This window comes from Triturus cristatus, chromosome 9 (genome assembly GCF_964204655.1).
Source record: "Triturus cristatus chromosome 9, aTriCri1.1, whole genome shotgun sequence".
NCBI lineage: Eukaryota > Metazoa > Chordata > Amphibia > Caudata > Salamandridae > Triturus > Triturus cristatus.
The window spans coordinates 377,121,916-377,141,831 of NC_140592.1; the positions used below are offsets into that span (position 1 = coordinate 377,121,916).

At 45.9% G+C, this 19,916-nt stretch overlaps 1 protein-coding gene across 1 annotated transcript in view; it reads right to left on the reverse strand.

The window, feature by feature from the left end:
* The window catches only part of LOC146797985 (nesprin-2-like), a 229,303-nt gene that overhangs the window by 121,948 nt on the left and 87,439 nt on the right, over window positions 1-19,916 (reverse strand). Inside the window, exons 2-3 of the mRNA XM_085625213.1 lie at window positions 17,150-17,319; window positions 14,143-14,293 (exon numbers count right to left, since the gene is read on the reverse strand). Coding sequence (XP_085481339.1) covers window positions 14,143-14,293; window positions 17,150-17,298 — 300 coding nt within the window. The 5' untranslated portion in view covers window positions 17,299-17,319. The remainder of the gene's footprint in view (window positions 1-14,142; window positions 14,294-17,149; window positions 17,320-19,916) is intronic.

The window sequence follows — 19,916 nt, forward strand, 5'->3', positions numbered from 1 at the left end:
CAGGGATGCGTCATATTGTTGTAAATATGACGCATCCCTGTGCTTTGAAAGTGGCGCAGCGTGGCGCAGCCAAAGGGCTTGCAGTGCCGCGCTGTGGCACCTTCTTGTAAATAAGGCCACAAGTAACTTGCACTGAGAACATTTCCACAACTCGGGTTTGCAAGCAACTTCCTATCCAGTTTAAAGGTCTGTTTGCTGATCTGGCCTTTCAGTTGTTTTTAATTCTGGATTTTGACAGTGCAGCTCAAACAGACCTATTTCTAAAATTGAGAAGCTTTTGGGTCTAGTCCTTTCAACCACTGGCTTTCCTCAACCAGCCTCTTTTGCTATTGGCATAAGCCTTTGACAAATAAGTCTTGGCTCAGTCCAGTGGACTATTCATGCTTCACCTAAAGATAATGGCGTTTTGAAGTTTCCTTCCACTTGAATGCCTTCATTGAACTGCATGTCTAACTACTTTCCAACTATAGCTCTCTGTGTCTGCTCTTGCTGAGTCCATTTTGGGGGTCTCATTCTGATGTGCTAGCACTGCATGCGTTAGTATATGAATCAAAGACAAACTGTCTTTGCCAATGCTTGTTTTAAAATTGTGTTTTGGGTCAGAATATAACTCGCTAAAAGCTTGATGCTAAATGTATCCTAGAATTTCAAAATATGGGCTAATACACCATATTTAAATGGCACTGTCACCTCTTTACTCACTATAAAGAAAACCTGCTAATAATGCAGCACCAGCGAGCTTCACTCTTACCCAATACAAAGCTGGCCTCTTTGCCACTACTAAACATACTCAGTGGCGGATGGTGACATTTGCAAGTGGTGAGGTGTAAAACAATTGTCAGATTTAGGCCTGGGCGAAGCACTACGCTACGCTCGCGTAGTTTGCGAAGTTCGCGCTACTTCGCACTACGCGAACTGCACGTAGCACAGTGCGAACACGCGTAGCGTAGTGTTGCGTAGTGCTGCGGTCATTTTTTGCTTGCTCGCGGTCCTCAACGTCAAGTTGCCGACCGCGAGCAAGCAAAATGACATCCCGGCGAGACTTTTTCCTTGTTCGCGATCAGCAACTGCAAGTTGGCGATCGCGAGCATGGAAAATAAACCTCCCGGCGAGATTCCCAACGCGAGGAGGTCAGGTTTCTCATTGCGCGTGGTCGCGTATACTCGCGACCGCTCGCGATGAGAAACTACCAGTTCGCGTTGAGAAAGCTGAAGCTCGAGTAAAAATCTACTCGAGCAGCAGAAAACTACAGCTCGCACTGTGCAAGATGCCATTTTCAATGATTGCACAGTGCCGGTTGCTTGTCCGCACTGTGCAATCATTGAAAACAACATCTTGCACAGTGCGAACATGTTACTACGCAGTTCGCGAAGTGCTACGCGTAGCTCGCGTAGTGCGAACTTCACTTTGCGTAGCTTCGCGAAGTGCTACTTCGCGAACTACGCCCACCCCGATTGCACTTTGGCGAGCGAGTGTAGCGAGCGAGCCCGAACCACATATGGGGTGCTTTGAAAAAAGAGTGGGCAAATGGTGCCTTTTCAAGCAAATTTGAGAAAGCAGGAAGGAGCAGGAAGGTGTCAATCACTCTGAGGTCTGATGACCTCGTCCAGTCCCCGGCCCGGCCCCTCCACACCCCGCACCCCGCGGGTCCTACTAAGGTCACCCCTGTGATCTCTATTGCATTACACAAATCAAACGTGGGTATATTAAGAGGCAGGTAATAACCTCTCTGATCTTGTCCCTGCAGGATACATCCCCACATGTCTGCTCAGGGCGGGCTTTCACCATAAACGGAGGCTTCACTGCCTAGCTTAGCATTGAAATCCCCAGCCAAAATCACGTTCAGCCCACACCACTGTGATTGCAACTCCCCTATAGAGCGGTCAAAAAAAAATAAAAAGCAGGGCTAATTTGGGGTTGGAAAATGAAATACATGTGAAATTGTTATTATAAAAATGTATAACACACAGATTAAAACCATCATCCCATACCAAGTGGAAAGCCTGTGATAAATCTGAATCGGTGTTTAGTGCAGCAGTGCTACATCCCAGAGATGTTTTGAGCCATGTAGCTAGCCCTGCCCGTGCGTTACCAACCAGCGAGAGAGTAGCATAGCTGAGTAACTGTAACCCGCGCAAAAAAACTCATTTGTCGAGGTCAAGGACTTAAGTGAAGACCAGTTCCATCACCAATAACGAGAATCATCTCCATCAGTCAACAAAACCCCACAAAGAAACCAAGAAACCAGTCAGAAAACACATGTTTGTACAAATACTTCGGTGTCATGATGCGCCAGGCGCCTGTCACCACAGTACGCTCACAGGGTTCAGAAAGTGAACCACGACGGTGTGGTCGTGGACGCCAGGACGGACTCACACATGTGCGTGTGCCATGTGAAGGGACTGCCTGTGTGGGCGGCAGAGTGCAGGAATGTGCAACAGATTGCATTACAAGCCCCTGTTGCCCAGCAGTGTCCTGTCAACCGACACCACGCACTGCCTGTCGCCAAAGGCCCGACACTGCCTCGCTGCTCCCCAGCGCTGTCTGTGAACCCAACAATCAAAACTGCCCTATGACCCTCACCTCTACCCTGTCACCATAATGCCAGGACGTCCCTGTTCCACCAGCACTCTCCTGTTACCCCGATCCCAACACTGCCCTGTCACCCTACACTCAGAGATGCCTGTGAACCCAACACCAAGACCTGCCCGGTCACCCCCAACATAACACCGATTGCCTAATCCCAGAACTGCCATGATGTCGCCCTAAATCCATCACATCACCTCCAGTATTGCACTGTCACTTCACTCCCAGCACCCCCTTCTCCACCCGGACACTGCTTGATGGTCTAATCCTGCTGCTGCCCTGTGTCCACAGACTGCCCTTTCACACCGATCCGGGTACTGTCCAATGTACCTGTCACTTCCCTTTGACCCCAACACTGCCCTGTCACCCCCAGCACCGCACTGTCACCTGAGCTCAGCCCTCCGCTGTCCACAGAGCCCCTGCCTGTCACTCTAATCCCGGAAGTGCGCTGTGGCACAGGCACTGCCCTAACATTCAAGTCTGCGTACTGTCGCGTAACCCTTTCGCTTCCGTGTTATCCCCAGACTGCCCAGTTACCTCAGCACAGCCCTGTCTCCCTAATGTAATTACTGTCTATTGCCCCCCCTTAGACCAGTGCCAGTCCAGTGTCAGGCCACCTTAGCCATTGCCCTGCCACCAGTGGTTGAAGTGGGGGGGAACGGCAGGGCACGGCGTGCCCCTACTTCTTCATTTCCAGCGATTCCGTTCCCCTACTTTTTTATTTTCAAAATGCGTCCCGGGACGCAAGAAATCACCATCGCCTATAAAGCTCGACGTTCGAGCATGGGCGGAGTAGGAAGTGTGGGGGACGCGGGGGACAAGGGTGGGGGGGGGGGCGAGGGGACAAAGGAATTTCCCCTCTCCCTTCTGTTATCGCAGGGCCATTAGCACGCGAATGCGCTACCTAATGGCCCTGCACTTGACCTGCCTGGAGTCAGAGGCCACCCGCCCTCCGCCTTTTGTTCTGCTGCAGGAAGGCTCAGCCGTTCTGGGAAGGGCAGAGAACGGAGAAAAAATAAACGCTGTCTCTTTTCCTTCAAGGACCGTGTCCACTACTCCTGACCTGCCTCTGGCGGCTGCCCTCCTCTCTTTATTCCTCCATCTCTTTCTGTCTCTGTCTCGCTCCTGCTTACGTGCTGATTTCAAGAGGCAGCTCTTAAGGTACTCTCTCTTGCCTCTCCTTTTCTTTATTTGTTCCCCTGTGAAATTGATCCAAAAAAGGCTGAACACTTTGGCTGTAAATGTCCTCATTTTCTGACCGTTTTCTATTGAAAAGAAAAACCTCGGAATGGAGAGAAAAAATAGTTAAATACCTAAATAAAGCAATACAGAGTGGACAGCAGACAGGCCAGACTGTTATTCACACCCACACACATTAGCGCCACTTTACAGAGTTTGCCAGTGAAAGCGCTACTTTCTTTTTATCTTCATTCTTTGAACAACATTGTTTTCCCAGGGTGGGTAAGTGCGCCATTCCTAAAGGGACTGCAATACCCTGTTGATGGATAGAGTGGAAACGTTTAATATGATCGTTTTCAACTTTTTAATTATTTTAGCTTATAAAATGCGGCTCTGTGTTTGGGGATGTGGTCTTTTTTAAACCAAACTGCATACATTTTGAAAGGATATAAGCAATGGACATTGAAAGGGGTCCCTTCCTGGTCCTGTAGCCATGTCTTGAACTTTTCAGGCAAAATCACTTACTGATTTCTGAATAATGAGTTTAACCCCTTGCATGCCCGCCCCTTTCCCCGCCCAGTGCCGCGCCTTCCATTAGCGGGCGGAGTTCATGACGAGCTGGACTCGTCATGGGCACAGCGCCACCGCAGCCCATGACGAGTCCAGCTCGTCATGGGCACTGAAGGGGTTAAAACCGTTAAGGTAACCATGTTTTTTTCTGATTACAGTTCACATGTTTTGCTTATTCTTGCATTCCCTATGAGTGTTTGCTTTTTCCAGGGTGGTATTCATTTTTTTTCAGGCAGCATTTTACTGTTGTCTAGTGCATAATTTGAATTTAGTCGCAGCACAATTGAGTTGTGCTGAAGGCAGTGCGAGTTTCTCTCAGTGGGGCAGTATGGAGTTCAGTGTGGGAGAGAATGTGGCACTCTGGCCAGAGCTGCTGAATTTGGAACTGGAGAACCATGTTCAGACCTTCATGACCAGTTCACCATACCACACTCCTGACGGAACTTATTCCGATGCTACACCTTAGAAGGCCCGATAGACCTTAGAAGCCCAGGTGTCTTAGCACCCGCAGGTGGACCTGTCCACCACAATCCATACTGCAGTTCACTTCCAGTCTTACGGGCAGGCATATGAAGAAGCACATCCTAGATCGACAGTGAATCTGTCACTGAGGTCACAAGACCCTTGAGGCCAGTCCAACTCACCCATTGGTACCTCCATTGGCCTTTTTCCAGCACTAGTAGTGCAACTTGCCAGGGGTTGGCAATGTAGGATTTGCATGCACACCAAACTTAGGGGGTGATTATAACGGCAGTGGGACCACGTCGGTGGCGGTCCCACCGCCATTGGTGACTGCATCACAGCCCGCCATATTACAATGGCGGGTGGTTACCTGGCGGTCGGAAAGACCAACCACCACGCACCCGACGGGCTTCTTGAGCCCGCCGGTGTGGTGGAGGGGCTCGTGGTTCCTACAATGCTGGTGGTGCCTACCATGCACCGCAGCAGGGATTACGATGTCCCTTACCCACCAGCTTATCAATGGCGGTTCACCTGCCATGGAAATGCTGGCGAATGGGACATTGGGGGCCCGTAGCAGGCCCCTTTACCCCTGGCCCCCAGACATGGGTCCTGGGGGGCATCTATGATGCCCCACAACATATCACTGCACCATGTGGCAGGCACCGATATATTTAACATGTTCCTTTTTTTTTACTTTGCAGCGGATGATGCAGCCAGCAGCACCTGCTGCAATGTAAAAGATAGGCACTGCGAACACCGTAGTGGCAGTCGCATTGTAATGCCTATCGTGGGGCCTCCACCTTGAAGACCAGCGGTCCCATTCCCCGATTCGATGGCGGTGGTACTGAAGTCCGCCTGCCTTCGTAGTCAGCCCCTAAGTTTGCATTTTATGAATATGATTCAGCGGGAAATAAATTGATGTTTGCAATTTAATTGACTTTGGTTGGCCTCTTATCTATGAGATTTCCCTGTTGAATGTGCCCTTAAATTATACATTTTCGGTTGTATGAATTGATTGCATACTACACTCTCCTACAGGTATTAACTTGAGTGTCATTAGGAGTGTCTGGGACCATTTGTTTTCTTAGGAATTGTTTTCTTTACTAACCATTGCAAAGGGCCCTAAACTTCACAGCAACACAAGTCACATTTCTTTTAGTAATTTGGGAACCGTTTGAGCTACAAAATTGTTTTGGAGGAAATCGTTAGATTATGCAGCAGATGATGTATTATGTGGCAAATATGATACAGCCTTAGTTAAGTGGAAAATATTTTTCCACTTAATTTTGCCCCAACATTGTCGTTGATCAATTTGTAAGTTCCCCAAACCCTCAGGCTTCAGCAGTGCACACATGCAAGCACAGAAAGGGCTGCTGGCCTCTAAACTGCCATGCCTTATTATATTCTAGGGACTTAAAAGTAGTTCTAATCCCCCTGCCCTATTATGTACTAGGGCCTTATAGGAGAGGTCATGCCAATCATAGGGGTACCCTAACCCATAGTGCACCCTAGTGTATGTAGGTGTTTTCACTGTATTTTTAAGTGCCTCTTTCAGAATAGCACTGGCTGTTTAGGCAGAGGCCAGGGTCAGTCAGTCAGGTACCACCAGTACCAGTCAGCAAAAAGTTGGGGAGTGCCCAGGGCGGCTTCGCAACACTAGAGAAACACAAACTCAGAATGTAAAACAAAACACCATGGTTGGGGGCTTCGCTTCAATAATCAGAATTGATTTCTATCCTAATTAACCCATTTTCCAACATTAGGATAGGGAAAGACTGGGGAAAAATCATAACGTTCTAATCTATACATTGAAGTTTTTATACAGCTCTTTGATGACGGTTAATAGCTCACTGTTCAATGTTAGGATTTTAACTTATAAACTTCAAATACCAAAAGAATATCTCAGACAAAAGCAGTAACTCACTGACCTTTTGAATTAAAACTTTCACTAGACAAGCCTTCGATCTCTCTCAAAAAAAGAACATTAATCACCAAAGTTATCTTCACATTTTTATTGTTGCCTGAAAATTGCTGGAGACCAGGAATGCAGCAGCAGGTACTTTTCAAACCATAATGCACTTGCAAACACGACGCCCCCACCCTAAGTCAGCGGCCTTTGTTTGCTTTGTGCATTAAGATGCAAGATTCATATATATGTTTTTTTTTTAAACATTTGGTCTCATTACTATATGAATGTAAATAACAATAAAGCATACATGCAAACTGTGACTACATGCCTGCTTTTCTCAATATTTCACTTCGAAAGTATGCAATTGTATTTGTGTAACGGGCGGTGATTTGTATAGGGTCACTGGAAAGTGCACAAGGTTGACCCTGTCCCCCCCAGAATTTTAGTGTCTCCTACGCCCCTGCGTTCGAGGATGGGCGGCAGAGAAGTAACAGGACTCTGTCTTTTTCTTCTTACCCAGAGAAGCAAAATACAGTGTCCGCTTCTGTTCTGTAGCTTCAGCTGCCTTCCCCCCTCCCCCCAACTCTTTCCCTCTTCCCTCTCTTTCTGTCTAGCAGTTCTTCTCTTACAGAAAACCGAGATTTCAAGACAGGGTTTTCACTCTCTTTCCTCTCCTTTCTTTTATTTCCTTACCTGTGAAATGGATCCAAAAAAGAAAATAATTTTTGCTGGAAATGTCCAGCATCTGGAATAAAAGGTTAAAAATAGGAAAAATAACTAAGTAAAGTAAGACAGACTGGTAGCCAGAGGCGCTACTAGAGCCACATTTCGGGGGGGGGGGGGGGCTTAATCTTTAAGCAATAGGCAGAGTGGAGCTGCAGGGGCTCCTGGAGGGGTGAAACAACAGCAAGGCCTCATTAACATGCAAATGGTCTTTAAAAGACCTGTGAAGTGCTCGGGTGCGGCTGTGTGTGTGCCAATGGGCTGCTGGTAGCAATCAGGTAAGCCTAATTAGAGGTAAAGTTGCCTTCACAGGGACCCACCAGTCGACGGACTAGGGATCGCGAAGGGACCTCGAGAGAAAACACAAAGGGCCAGCTCACGGAACACTCATGGAGTGTAGGCGGGCAATCTTCAGTGCAAATGTTGCTCGGGGTCAGCGCTATAAGTAATCCAAAGCTTAGCTGCAGGAGTTGTTGGAAAGCTGATGCTTCTGCAAAGTGACGTGGTGTCCAGGGGTTCGGTTTGCACAGTCGCCACGAGGGATACGGGCCTCAGACTTGCTGTGGGCACTGTTCGAACTCTAAGACCACGGAAACCCACCTCCTATGTTACAAAATTCTTCGGAGTCTGGCGGGAGCTTCGGAGCTGCAAACCGTTCAGATCTGTCTTTGGTGCCTGCCTTGCAGGGGAGTAACTCCTTTACTCCAAGGGAGATTCTTTACTTATCTAGTTCAATGTAGATCGTTGAAGTTCCAGGATTCAGTATCAGAGTTTCGTCCAGGTGTAATCTAAAGTCCTGGAGCCAGGGGTTCCTTTCTTATACCCAAGGAAGGGGTGGGCCAAACTCTAGGGAGCCACCTATGGGAGGGTCAGGAAAGAGGGGTGGCTACACCCATTTCCTTTGTCCAGTTTCGCGCCATTGCAGGGGCTGGACTATGTACAGGGACACCAAATGTGCCCCCAGTGCTGAACTTCAAAGCACTCTTGGAGTGCACCCACCCAGCCCCAATACACTAAAGTCTTTCTGGGAGGTGGTGACACCTCCCTGTGACAGGAAACCTATTGTCCAGGCCTCCCCTGCCGGAGTTTCGTCCAGCAACAGGAGGGCAGACTCTTGTCTGTGGCTGGCAGCATCCATTTTGTGATGCCAGGGCTCTGTTAGCTGGTGCCGGGTATACCGGTGCTGTCATGTCTCTCCCTCTAGAAGGGTGGGATCATACTCTCACACCAGTTACTGGTGTGGGGGTATGATTCCAAAGTGTTTGACACCAAATACCACATGTTTCCGTGCAGCCATTCCAAAGTTAGCATTTACCGTTTGGTTATAATGCACTTAAGAGTGTATGGTTTGGCAGCATCACAAACAACCCCAGAATAAAGGTTCTGAAGGCTGCTGAGGGGCTCTGCTCATGCATGGGCACCCTCTCACATAAAACCCAGCACCCTGCCTTCAGGATTGGTAATGCCTGCCATAGGGGTGACTGATAGGTTTGTATGTGCAGTGATATGGAGAGATATAGTGAACCTATATCTCAGTAAGGGGTGCATGCACCACCTTACCCAGGCTGCAGTAGCAGACCTGTGATGTCATTTTGGAAGGCTTCCCAGGGGTGACACAATACATGCTGCAGCCCCTGGTAGGCCTATGGGGGTACCTATGCCCTTGGTACATAGTATACCATATACTAGGGACTTATAAGGGTACCCCAGAATCCAATCTGGAGTGTACCTATAGTACTTGTAATCAATTTAAGGGAGAAAGCAGATAGGCTGGGGTCCTGAATAGCAGGATCCCAGGCAGACTAAGTAAAAAACCAGCAAAACACCAGGAAAAAAGTGGGGCAACCATGTAGTCAGATTCCACCTTCCTACACAGATCACAAAGTGCACATAATGTAAATAGGTCAGTGGGCTACTGCTTTTGTCAGAGAGCTCCTTTTGTTACTTGCAGTTTAGAAGTTAAAATCCTAACATACAACAGTGAGCTATTAACTTTCACCTAAGAGCTGCATACAACCTGCAAGGTATAAATTAGAGTGTTATGTTTCCCCCCCAGTCTTTGATTATCCTAAGGTTGCAAAAAGTGTTCTTTTGGACAGAAATCAATTCTGATTATTAAAGAGTACCCCCAACCATGGTATTAAGTTTTAAAATTCTGATTTTATGTTTCTCCAGACCAATCACTATTAAACTATAGCGCCTAGTAGTATGGTTGTCATGTGACTCCTACACCTTGTAGTCCTTAGTCTTATGTAACATTTTCTATACAGTGATTTACACACATATTGATTGTCTCTGAGTAATGTGTGTGATGTAAAGTGCTCTGACACCCTACACTGGTATGAGTGGCGCTGTAAATCAAATTAAATGCATCTGAGAGAGAGTGTTGTTATGGAGACTTGAGGGGCACTGTTAAAGGGTGGTAGTGAGGGAATCCATGACAGAGGTGGCCATTAGAGGGTAATAACAAACATTAATGCACAGGGCACCGCCAGTGCCCTTGAGGCCAGTCTGCCTCACCCATAGTTAGCTCCATTGGCCTTGTTTCAGAAGTAGTAGCTGCAACTCACCAGGGATTGGCAATGCAGAATTTGGCACGCACACCAAACTAAGTTCGCAAACTTCACAGTCTCTCTGCTTCATTCACAAGCACTTTAAACATGTGCTGCTTGCTGTGGGGCCACTGGAATTAAATATGCAGCAAAGGAGGACACAATTATGCCACAGTGTTGACTAAATTATGCATTTAAAAAAAGGCTGCAGCGTAATGCAGTATATTTTCTGATATTTTATTATTTTGACGTGTACACATGCTAACAGTCTTTGGAAAGATTTTGCCTTATTAGCACCAGTGTAACATACAAATGCAACAGTGAGAAAGATGATCAGTCAACCTTTGCAATAAGCCATCCACTCCGCAGCAAAACAAGTCACAATTTTTGTTAACTTTTGATACATTTGAGCTATAAACAATTTATTAGTTTAAATGATCAGATCATGCAGCAGATCTTGCATTAGGAGGCAAATATGGCAGAGCCAGAGTTATATAGAAAACATTTGCAAACTAGGATATTTTGCCATTCATGTTTGAACTGCTGTTGTGGAAAAAGGGAAAAGTGCTGATGATAAACACCATGGCTCTGCGAAAAACTGCTTGTGCTTTCACATTTTATTGTATTTGGGACATTCTGTGATTAGAAGCATATCCCACTTTGTGAATGTGTTTTACTGTCAATAACTCATTATAACCTTATATAATCATGTGTATCCATTGGTTGATTAAACTGGGCAGTGAAATGCCAAACAAATACTAAAAATTGGGATATTTGCGCATTCTGGCCACACCTCTGGCTCCGCCCACTGAGCCAATCCTTGGGTTATTCCCGCCCTCTGATTCTCCGCCCACAGTTCCCCTACTTTTTTTCCCCCACTTCGACCACTGCCTGCCACCCCCACCAGTGCCTTTCCACCCTCACCAGTAAACACTACCAAGAGCAATGCAACAACCTCAGCGCGTGCTCAAGTCTCACAAACACCAGTTGCATTCACGCTGCCGCCATTTACTTTTACCGTCAATCTAGTGACGTACATGTGCGAATGTGTATACTGCTAACACAGGCACGCCACAAATTGAAATATACTCACACCCTGAAAAAATGTCTGTTTTACATATTACAGAACTGCTGCTTCACTATAAAACTTATGTGTCTTAACATTCGAACATATCCACATTACTAATAACCAGTTGCGGCCGGCAAAACGGAGGGTGGGTTCGCGTGGGGCGATTAATCAATATAAAAAAATAAACGTACCTTCCTCCGCAACCGCATTACGCGCCGCCGCCTCAGCTTCTGCTGCTCTTGGCACGTTTTAGGGAGCCTCCCTCCTCCTGCTCCCCTAAGCCACTCACAACGCTGCAATGGCCGCGTTGCGATTGGTGTGGGGCAGAGGAGAGCGCCCCAGTCGGGCGCCAGTAGGAAGGCCATTTTCTCTACATAGGCTGCATAGAGAAAATGGAGAGTGCGCATGACTGCCAGGGCCGAACAAACAGTCAGGGCCCATAACATTGGGCAAGCCACCTCCCCCTGCCCTCGAGCAGGACCACCCACAGCCCGCCACCAACCAGGCACTTCTGCTTTCTTGCAGTGCGAGAAGCAGAAACACAAAATGGTAGTTTCACCATTTTATGTTTCTGCTTCTTGCACTGCAAGAAATCAGTGAGGCGACGCCCCCACGCCCCAATGGAGGAGCCGCCAATGGACATACTGCGCTAGCGCCAAGCTTCAGCCCCAGTATTGTAGGGTTGATTTGTGCATATTTAGCAGACGTTTCATCCCATTATATGCAATCAGGTTTAACTAATCATTGCCAGTGCCCATATATGGGATAATGATGTGAAGTTTAAATCTCACTGTAAAGAACGTTGGAGAATCGCCCCTAAATAATTGGGAAACCTGTTCTATTATAGCTCCTTTGAGGTTCCAAGTAAACATTTATAACTTTTACTTTTCATTGTGGAGCACACTAAGGCCCTTGGATCTCTTTGTGCTACTCAAAACTATAATTAAATAAATAATAAGACAACATTCTGGCAGCTGATGTCCTAGACCTTTTGTGCCTTCATCTTTGAGAAGATAGATGTTTCATACAGGATTTAGCCTAAGGTTTGCACACAATTGGGAACAACTGTATACCTGTTATCTAGTCATATTTATCCTTTATTGTTTTACTAGCAGCTCAACTTTACTGATTGATATATCTGACCAAGTCTGGCCTACAAACTTCCTTTTTGATGGGTTTGTTTTATATAAAATTCTATAAGACAAGGTAAGACCCTTTATTCATATATTTCTTGGAAAGTTTCAAGAAGAGATGAACATCACCATAGTTATTATTCTTATCGTTCTCTGTGTCTTGTGGCTCTGTGGATTTATGTGCTCTCTCCTGAAATCTGTGTGTTGACATGATTGTCACAGACTCGAATCCTGGCAGGTCTCCTCTCATTTTCATCCTTGCTAGGTAAAATGAGCACCATTGAGTTTGGTAGCAATAAACCCCAACTATTCATTGCCAAAATGCCCCAAAGGGCCAATGTGTGCTATTCGGGTACATATGTTATGTAATTATTATTATTACTCCAAATGTTGTTGATATATATTTCTTTATTAGCTTTGTTCATAAACAATAATGAATACAGGGTTCCATTATTATTCACCCTTTCCAGCCATCACATTGGCAAAACTACTCCAACTTTTATGCTACTAGACAATGCATTATATTTTAAAAGTTCAGCGTGCACACAATTGAGTAGATTTTGTAACTGCTGAGAAGAATATTTAATTGTAGCCTAAATATCCCTGAGGAGGTTACTGCAGATTTCCAGAGTAAAGCTTATTTCATATTTTAAGTATAAGAATCTCTCTAGATGTTTTCTTTGCAATTCCTTGAGCTCCTGCAAAATTCTTCCTCTTGATCGTGAATGACAAAAGGTCTCGCGAGGATTAGACTGATATAACTAAACACTTCATAGGACAGCTTTGATGGTTTATCGTTAGAGGAAAGGCTTTCCCTAAGCAAGGGATAGGTTGGTGGATTGCTGTGCGACAATGTAGCCCATTATTGTTATGCTTCCTTTGAGCAGAATGAGAGTCGCAGGGCAGGGTAGAGTTCACCACCCCCTGAGGAAGGAATACATAATGAGCACAAATACAGTGTCGCGTAGCCTGAATGACATGCATTTGTTAAAATAGTATCTAAACTTAATTTTCTATTGTCTCCAGACAAACCCTTTGGGCCCGATGGAGAGTTTGGCGGTGCGGGAACAGACCGCCAAGCCGGCAGCCCGCTCCTGCACCACCAAACTCGTGGTCGGGCCGTCCCCCAGATTACCAGTTTCCTCGTGTCTGGCGGGCTGTTTTTGACATGCATCTGTAAATGACCATTGCAATGGGAATGCCAAAAACAGTTCCTGCACGAAATAGACTGTAAAGTCCATGCTGTGCAGAAACTGGGGTGCATGCACACAGGGGGGCACATGTTGCGCCCCTTCATGCATCCCCATGCAAATGGGCAACAGGGGGCCCTGTAGGGCTCCATTTGTTTCAGAACTGCCAGCCTGTTCGTGGGGGAAAGATCTCCATGACACAAATGGCGGTTCTGAAACTCCTAATATGCTTGGCGGTGCCGCAGCGGCACCACCAGTATATTACTCACGCCCTGACCCCCGCGTCACCACCAGGGAATAACGGCGGAGCAATGGAAATCCAACCGCCCAACTTATAATGGGGCGATCAGATCGCCGTTGCGGCGTGGCTGGACCGTCACTGCTACGCCATCATGAGTCTGGCGGTCCGTGAACTGCCAGACTCATAATCAGGCGCTTTGTGTCACATGAAGTAGATATAAAACAAACTGCATTAAAGGAAACAATTTTACAGTGAATTGCACCCTGATTTATATATTGGCATCAGAAAGCCAATGTGTCTACATTAAAGATTTGTAGAGAAGCTACTTGGAAATCTAGCCACACTTTGTTATGCAAGTTCTGTTATTGTCTAGTCATTGCACTCCATTTGCAATCAAGTCTTGAAAATGTAAATGTACAACCATTAATCTTCAACAGATCCAGTGGGTAATTGAAAGAAAAACAAAAGACACGGAGAAAAGATGAATCATAAACATAAAATTATGACTGAGGCACATTGGTTTCTGACCTCACATTTTTTCAGCTCTTCCTTGGCATCGGCATACAAAACTTGTGAAGACTTTGTAAAGGTAAGTACAGCTTCTGCGCCTTGTAACCAGTCTTGGTATCTTGAAAAGCAATCTACAAATTTTGCCCACAGCTGCCAGGCATACTCCATCCTGAGAGACAGAACAGGAGAACAGTGTTAGCCTGTTACGGGAATGGTGACAGAATGGAAGGCAGATAGGCAGATAAATGACTGGGGAAGAGAATACATTTAATTTATACTTCCTTAGCTGTAGGTGTGCATCTGCACTATTGCCTTCCAGAGATACTGACCCATCTATGGACTCTTATATTTGGGTTATTTTTTGTTTTGGGATTTACGCTTGCGAGGGGAACAATTTGTCCAATCTACCAACAGGAAGGGCCACCATCAGTCGTATCCACCCTCCAAAGAGTACACGCCTTATCATAAGCCGCTCCATTCACTCTTAAGAATGGGCTATTGTAGCAGTTACCTTAGCAGGAGGACACCATCTGTCCTATCTAACCTTGGGTAGGTCACCAGCGCCCTCCCCACCTATATGAGTGGACATACTCTGTACTATACAACTCCAGGAGAGGTTACCATCTACTAAATTCAGAAGGAAACTACTGTTTTTCCTTTCCACTCTCGGGAAGCATCCATCCTCAATCTTTTTCATTCTCATGAGGATCAATACCTCTTTAGAGGGGTAGTCAAATTAATTTACTTTGATGAGTGAGGGCACCATCTATCTAACAAAATCCAAAAATTCAGATCCATCTGCCTACTGTCAGAAGGGGGCATAATTTACTGGATGCCTTTGGGCAACATTTGTTCACCCTGTGCTAGCATGAAACCCAGGAGAAAGCGTATTTTTTTTAATGGGAATGGGATAAACCTTTTACATGAACCACAGATACAATTGTGTAGGTGCCATGTGTGACTATGCTATCCTGGAAATCTTTGGGTGCTTCACATTGCCAGAACACTCCTTGAAATTATGGCGTAGAGTGGAGTGAGGTAGAGTGTTGTAGAGTGGAGTGGCGTAGAACGGTGTGAAGTGGCATAGAGGGGAGTGGAGTTGAGTAGAGTGTCGTAGAGTGGAGTGACGTAGAGTGGAGTCGAATGTCATACAGTGGAGCGCTTAGAGTGAGGTACAATTTGGAAACTTATTTTTTTAATAGGATTAAAGAAGATAGCATTTGCCTGATTATAAAAGTGACTCAAATCAACAGCATTTGTAAAGCGCAACACTGTCACCCATAGGGGTATCTGGGCGCTGTACCTCTGTTGAAGAGCCAGGTATTGAGTCTCTTTCTGAAGTCTGGCAGCGATGGGACTGTACATAGCTGGAGGGGAAGGTCGTCCTTTTTCTTGGCAGTGATGTAGAAGAAGAAGCGGCCACCACTGTGGCTGCAACGGATGCAGGGAGTGTGTGCTAGGGCAAGTAAAGAGGAGCACAGGTGTCTGGGGGATTGGTGAAAGTTCAGTTGGTGGTTGATTTAAGCAGATCCTAGGTCATGGAGGGCTTTGTAGGCATGCGTGAGGATCTTGAACTGGTATCTCTTCTGGATGGCGAGTCAGTGGAGGTCTCTCAGGTGGAGAGTGATCTGGTTACATTTGAGGAGGTCCAGGATGAGTCTGGCTGCAGCGTTCTGTATGGCTTGGAGTCTTCTGAGAAGCCGGGTGGAGATGCCGGAATAGAGGGCATTGCCATAGTCGAGGCAGCTGGTGAGGAGGGCCTCTGTGAAGGTCTTTCTGGTTTTGGTTGGGATCCATCTGAAGATCCTGCAGAGGATGCAGAGTATGTGGAAGCAGAAGGAGTCAATTGCGTTGACTTGTCATTTCATGGTCAGTTAGTTGTCGAGGATGATGCAGAGGTTGTGTGCATAGTCGGTTGGTGTGGGTGTAGGTTTGAGTTCTGCAGGCCACCAGCTGAGGTCCCAAGCGGAGAGGTTTTTCCCAAAGATCAGAACTTCAGTTTTGTCGGAGTAGAGGTGGAGACAGTTGTATCTCATCCACTTGGCTAAGTTGGTTATGGTGTTGCAGAAGTTGTTTTTGGCGTTGGAGGGGTCCTCTGTGAGTGAGAGGATCAGATGAGTGTTGTCTACTTAGGTGATTATGTTGAGTCTGTGAGATCTGACGACGTCTGCGAGAAGGGTCATATAGATGTTTAATAGGGTGGGGCTGAGGGATGATCCATTTGGTATGCCCCATATGATGTCTTTAGGTGAGGAGGTAACGGGAGGCAGTCAGATGCTCTGTGTGCATCCTGTAAGGAAGGAGGTGATCCACTTTAGGGTGTCTTGCTGTATGCCTATATTGCAGAGTCTGTTGATGAGGGTGTTGTGGGAGATGGTGCTGGACGCCGCAGAGAGGTCGAGGATGATCAGGGCCACAGTTTCTTCACGGTTGAGGAGACTTTTTATGTCGTCTGTGGCAGCAATCAGAATGATCTCAGTGCTGTGGTTGGCACGGAATCCTGATTGTAACTCGTCCAGTAGATGGTTTTGATCCAGGAATTCGGTGAGCTGCTGGTTGATGGCTTTCTCGACTACTTTGGCCGAGTAGTGGAGCAGGGAGATCGTCCGTTCATTTTTGAGATTGCTGGGGTCGGCGGAGGCTTTCCTTAGGATAAAGAGAAATAAACATTCCCACAGCTTGAAGTCCACTGGTGTTAATGATGTGTTCTGCTAGAGCTGCTCTGGACTATGTGTTACCTAACTTCGTAGAGAGCAGATGTAATCTGTGGAATAATGGTTTAACTTTCCAATTTAGAGGCAGTGAATTTGCCAGACAGTGTGTTCTATAAAACATGTTTCATTCTTGGACCTCAGTTATAATTGAAATTTGAGCATGCTTAGAAGTGTGATGGTCAGTAACTTTGCAATGTTACTATGAGCATTCGCTAATTATGTCAAACTCATCAAATCACAAATAAAAACTCATTGCAGAAAAACGAAAAAGGAATACAGTTATAGAATATGGGAGTTCGCCTTGTACTTACTTGATATGCTTTTCTATAGATGCTGTGCAGATGTTGCACCCCGAAAACTCCAAAACCTTCTTAGATGGAACTTCATGTTCAGTGGGTTCCTGACCAGCGTTGGCCAAATAATCATGAGAGGCTACCATAGTGAAGTAATCTGTCGGCATGTCCTGTTCTTGGAACTGTTTCTGTGACCAGCAAAAATTAAGAGAGAAAGAGAGACAGGGAGAGAGAGAAAGAGAAAGAACGAGAGGGAGAAAGAAAGTGAATGATAAATGTTTGGATCTCACTAACGACTTTATTGCACAGTTATTTGCATTGTATTCATGATAAGCTTAAAACACATGGAGCCATGTTCATTGACACTAGATATATCTGCAAGTTACCAGGACTCCACAAATGATTATGTTGTGATCATGTCTTCCTAAAAGGAATGAAAGGAGAGTAGAAGTAAAGTCCCACTTGGCCAAGAATCTTCCTCTCTGTCTTTGAAATATTCCCTCTCAACTTGGATGTGATTACTAAGGGCCTCATTTATGAAAAGTGACGCATCGCTGCGTGAAAACAGCGATGCGTCACTTTTTATTGCACCCTCCTTGCGACATGCTGGATGCGTCATATTTACAGTGTGACGCATCATGTCGCAAGGAGTTACAGATACGTCAGTATTTCTGATGTATCAGTAGGTGCAAAAATGACGCATTGCTGGAGTGTGTCACAAAAGTGACGCAAGTTCAGATAAGGGTCATTTCACATGGGCAAGTCCCATTTCAAATGTGCCTGCGTCAGTCTTACGCCTGCAGTGAGGCAGGCGTAAAATATTGACGCATTTGCGCCCTAGAAGTGGCGAAGTGAAATCTCATAGATTTCACTGCGTCACTTCTACAAGGCTTGGTTGCGTCGGAACGCCCATCCTGCATACATTATACCTGGCGCAGGTATAATGTGGCGCAGGGGTTTACAAAGTGACGCATCTACCTAGTTGCATCACTTTGTAAATATGACGCAACATGGTGCATTTCTTACGCCGCTGGTGCGTCACAAAATGTGATGCATCGGCGGTGCAAAAGTGACGCAAGGGCTCATAAAAAAGCCCCCAAGTCCTTTTTTCAACCATCCATCAATGGGTAAGATGTTCTTTTATGACTGCATCTGTATGGCAAACCTAGGATTCCCTTATTCTCCATCAGAGATCATTGTAAAACAACGGAGGCAAAGGAGCACAAAGTAGGAAAGCCATTCTCTCTATGCTTACACTACTGGATGTTTCAATTGCTTAAAAGGTATTTCTGGAAGGAGGTAGATACAAAAAGAATTTCCCATATGCTCCAGATGGCTTTACACCCGGAGATCTGTGAAGATTAAGCAGAACATGGCTAGGGAGAGAGATCCTGGAGCAACAGTATCAAATCAGGAGCAGAAATCCCAACCTGCTGAATGATTTCCCCATATACTAATTCACCACTAATCCTTTATGGGTTCCGGAATAGCGTGCTACTCGCCGAAAAAGCGCTTTGGCGTCTCGTCAGGGGTAGTAAGCGCTATATAAATGCAATTACAATACAATACAATGGTACACGCCTTTGGCTGTTCTGTCTGATGAGTACCCCCGAAGGGATCCCGAGGGGGGGGGGGGGTTTAAAGAGAAGACAGGATACTGGGCATCTTTGGTGGTGCCCTCTAGCTAAGAATTGGAGGACTAGTCATTGGTGAAATAAATCGGTGCATTTTGTGACAGCATTTATTATATTCAATTCAAGTCGCTATTACTGAGAATAGTCCCAAAACGCACTGGATTGGAGGGGCAATCAACTAGTATTCATTTATGCAAACTTATTTTCGTTATTTTTTCAGATGCTTTATTGCTCAGTATAATTCATTCTGTATTCCTAAAAGTGAATTGTTCGGTACATATTTCATATTCTTCATCATAGGGACTTAAAGGCTACTTTTGTGTAGTACAAATTCCAATGCATTTCTGACAACTATCCTTCATCGGTGGAAATGTCGTTTTATATTTACAATGTAAAGTATAACTATTCTTAACTTGAGGAAGCTAAAAAACTTAATAATGAAATAACATGTTACCATACCAAAGATTGCATGTGAGACCCCATGCTTTTATTGTGACTGTGACGTAATGCTCACTTTATCAATATTGGGGCTTATTTACAAGCCCCTTGAGCCGCCGGTGCATCACTTTTTGTGATGCACTGGCGGCCCATTTTGCTGGCCCATATTTACAAGGACACGAAAGGCCACCCTGCATGGCTTTTCCTGTCCTTGTAAATACAGCCCTTTTACACACAGCACTTTGCGTTAAAGGGGCGTTCAATGGGTGTTGCTGTGGGTGTTCCCACGCAACACCCATGGAACCTGACACATTTCCAGATTTATGAGAAATCGTAAACTTGCCAATGTGTCTGAATACTACGCCTCCCAGTCGAACATAGAACGAGGAAATCACCTCTTGTGATTGTTTATGTGCAGGAAGGTGTCCCTTCCTGCACATAAACTATAATAAACTATAATTGAAAAAAATGCATTAAGCAGCACACATAGGGGCCGATTCCGATCCGGGTCGGAAGGCAACCGAACGCAATCCGGCCGGAAAATCTACGAGCCGTACGCGTGTTTTCCGCCCGACTCGAACAGCTGTACGAGCGAGCAAATACGATGCGAGCTACGTGAAATTCACCGACCGAGTCGTTTCCGGGTCCATACCGTTCCGTACATCTCGGTCGTAAGCTAACCGTGGCATTCAATGGATGATATTTACGACTGA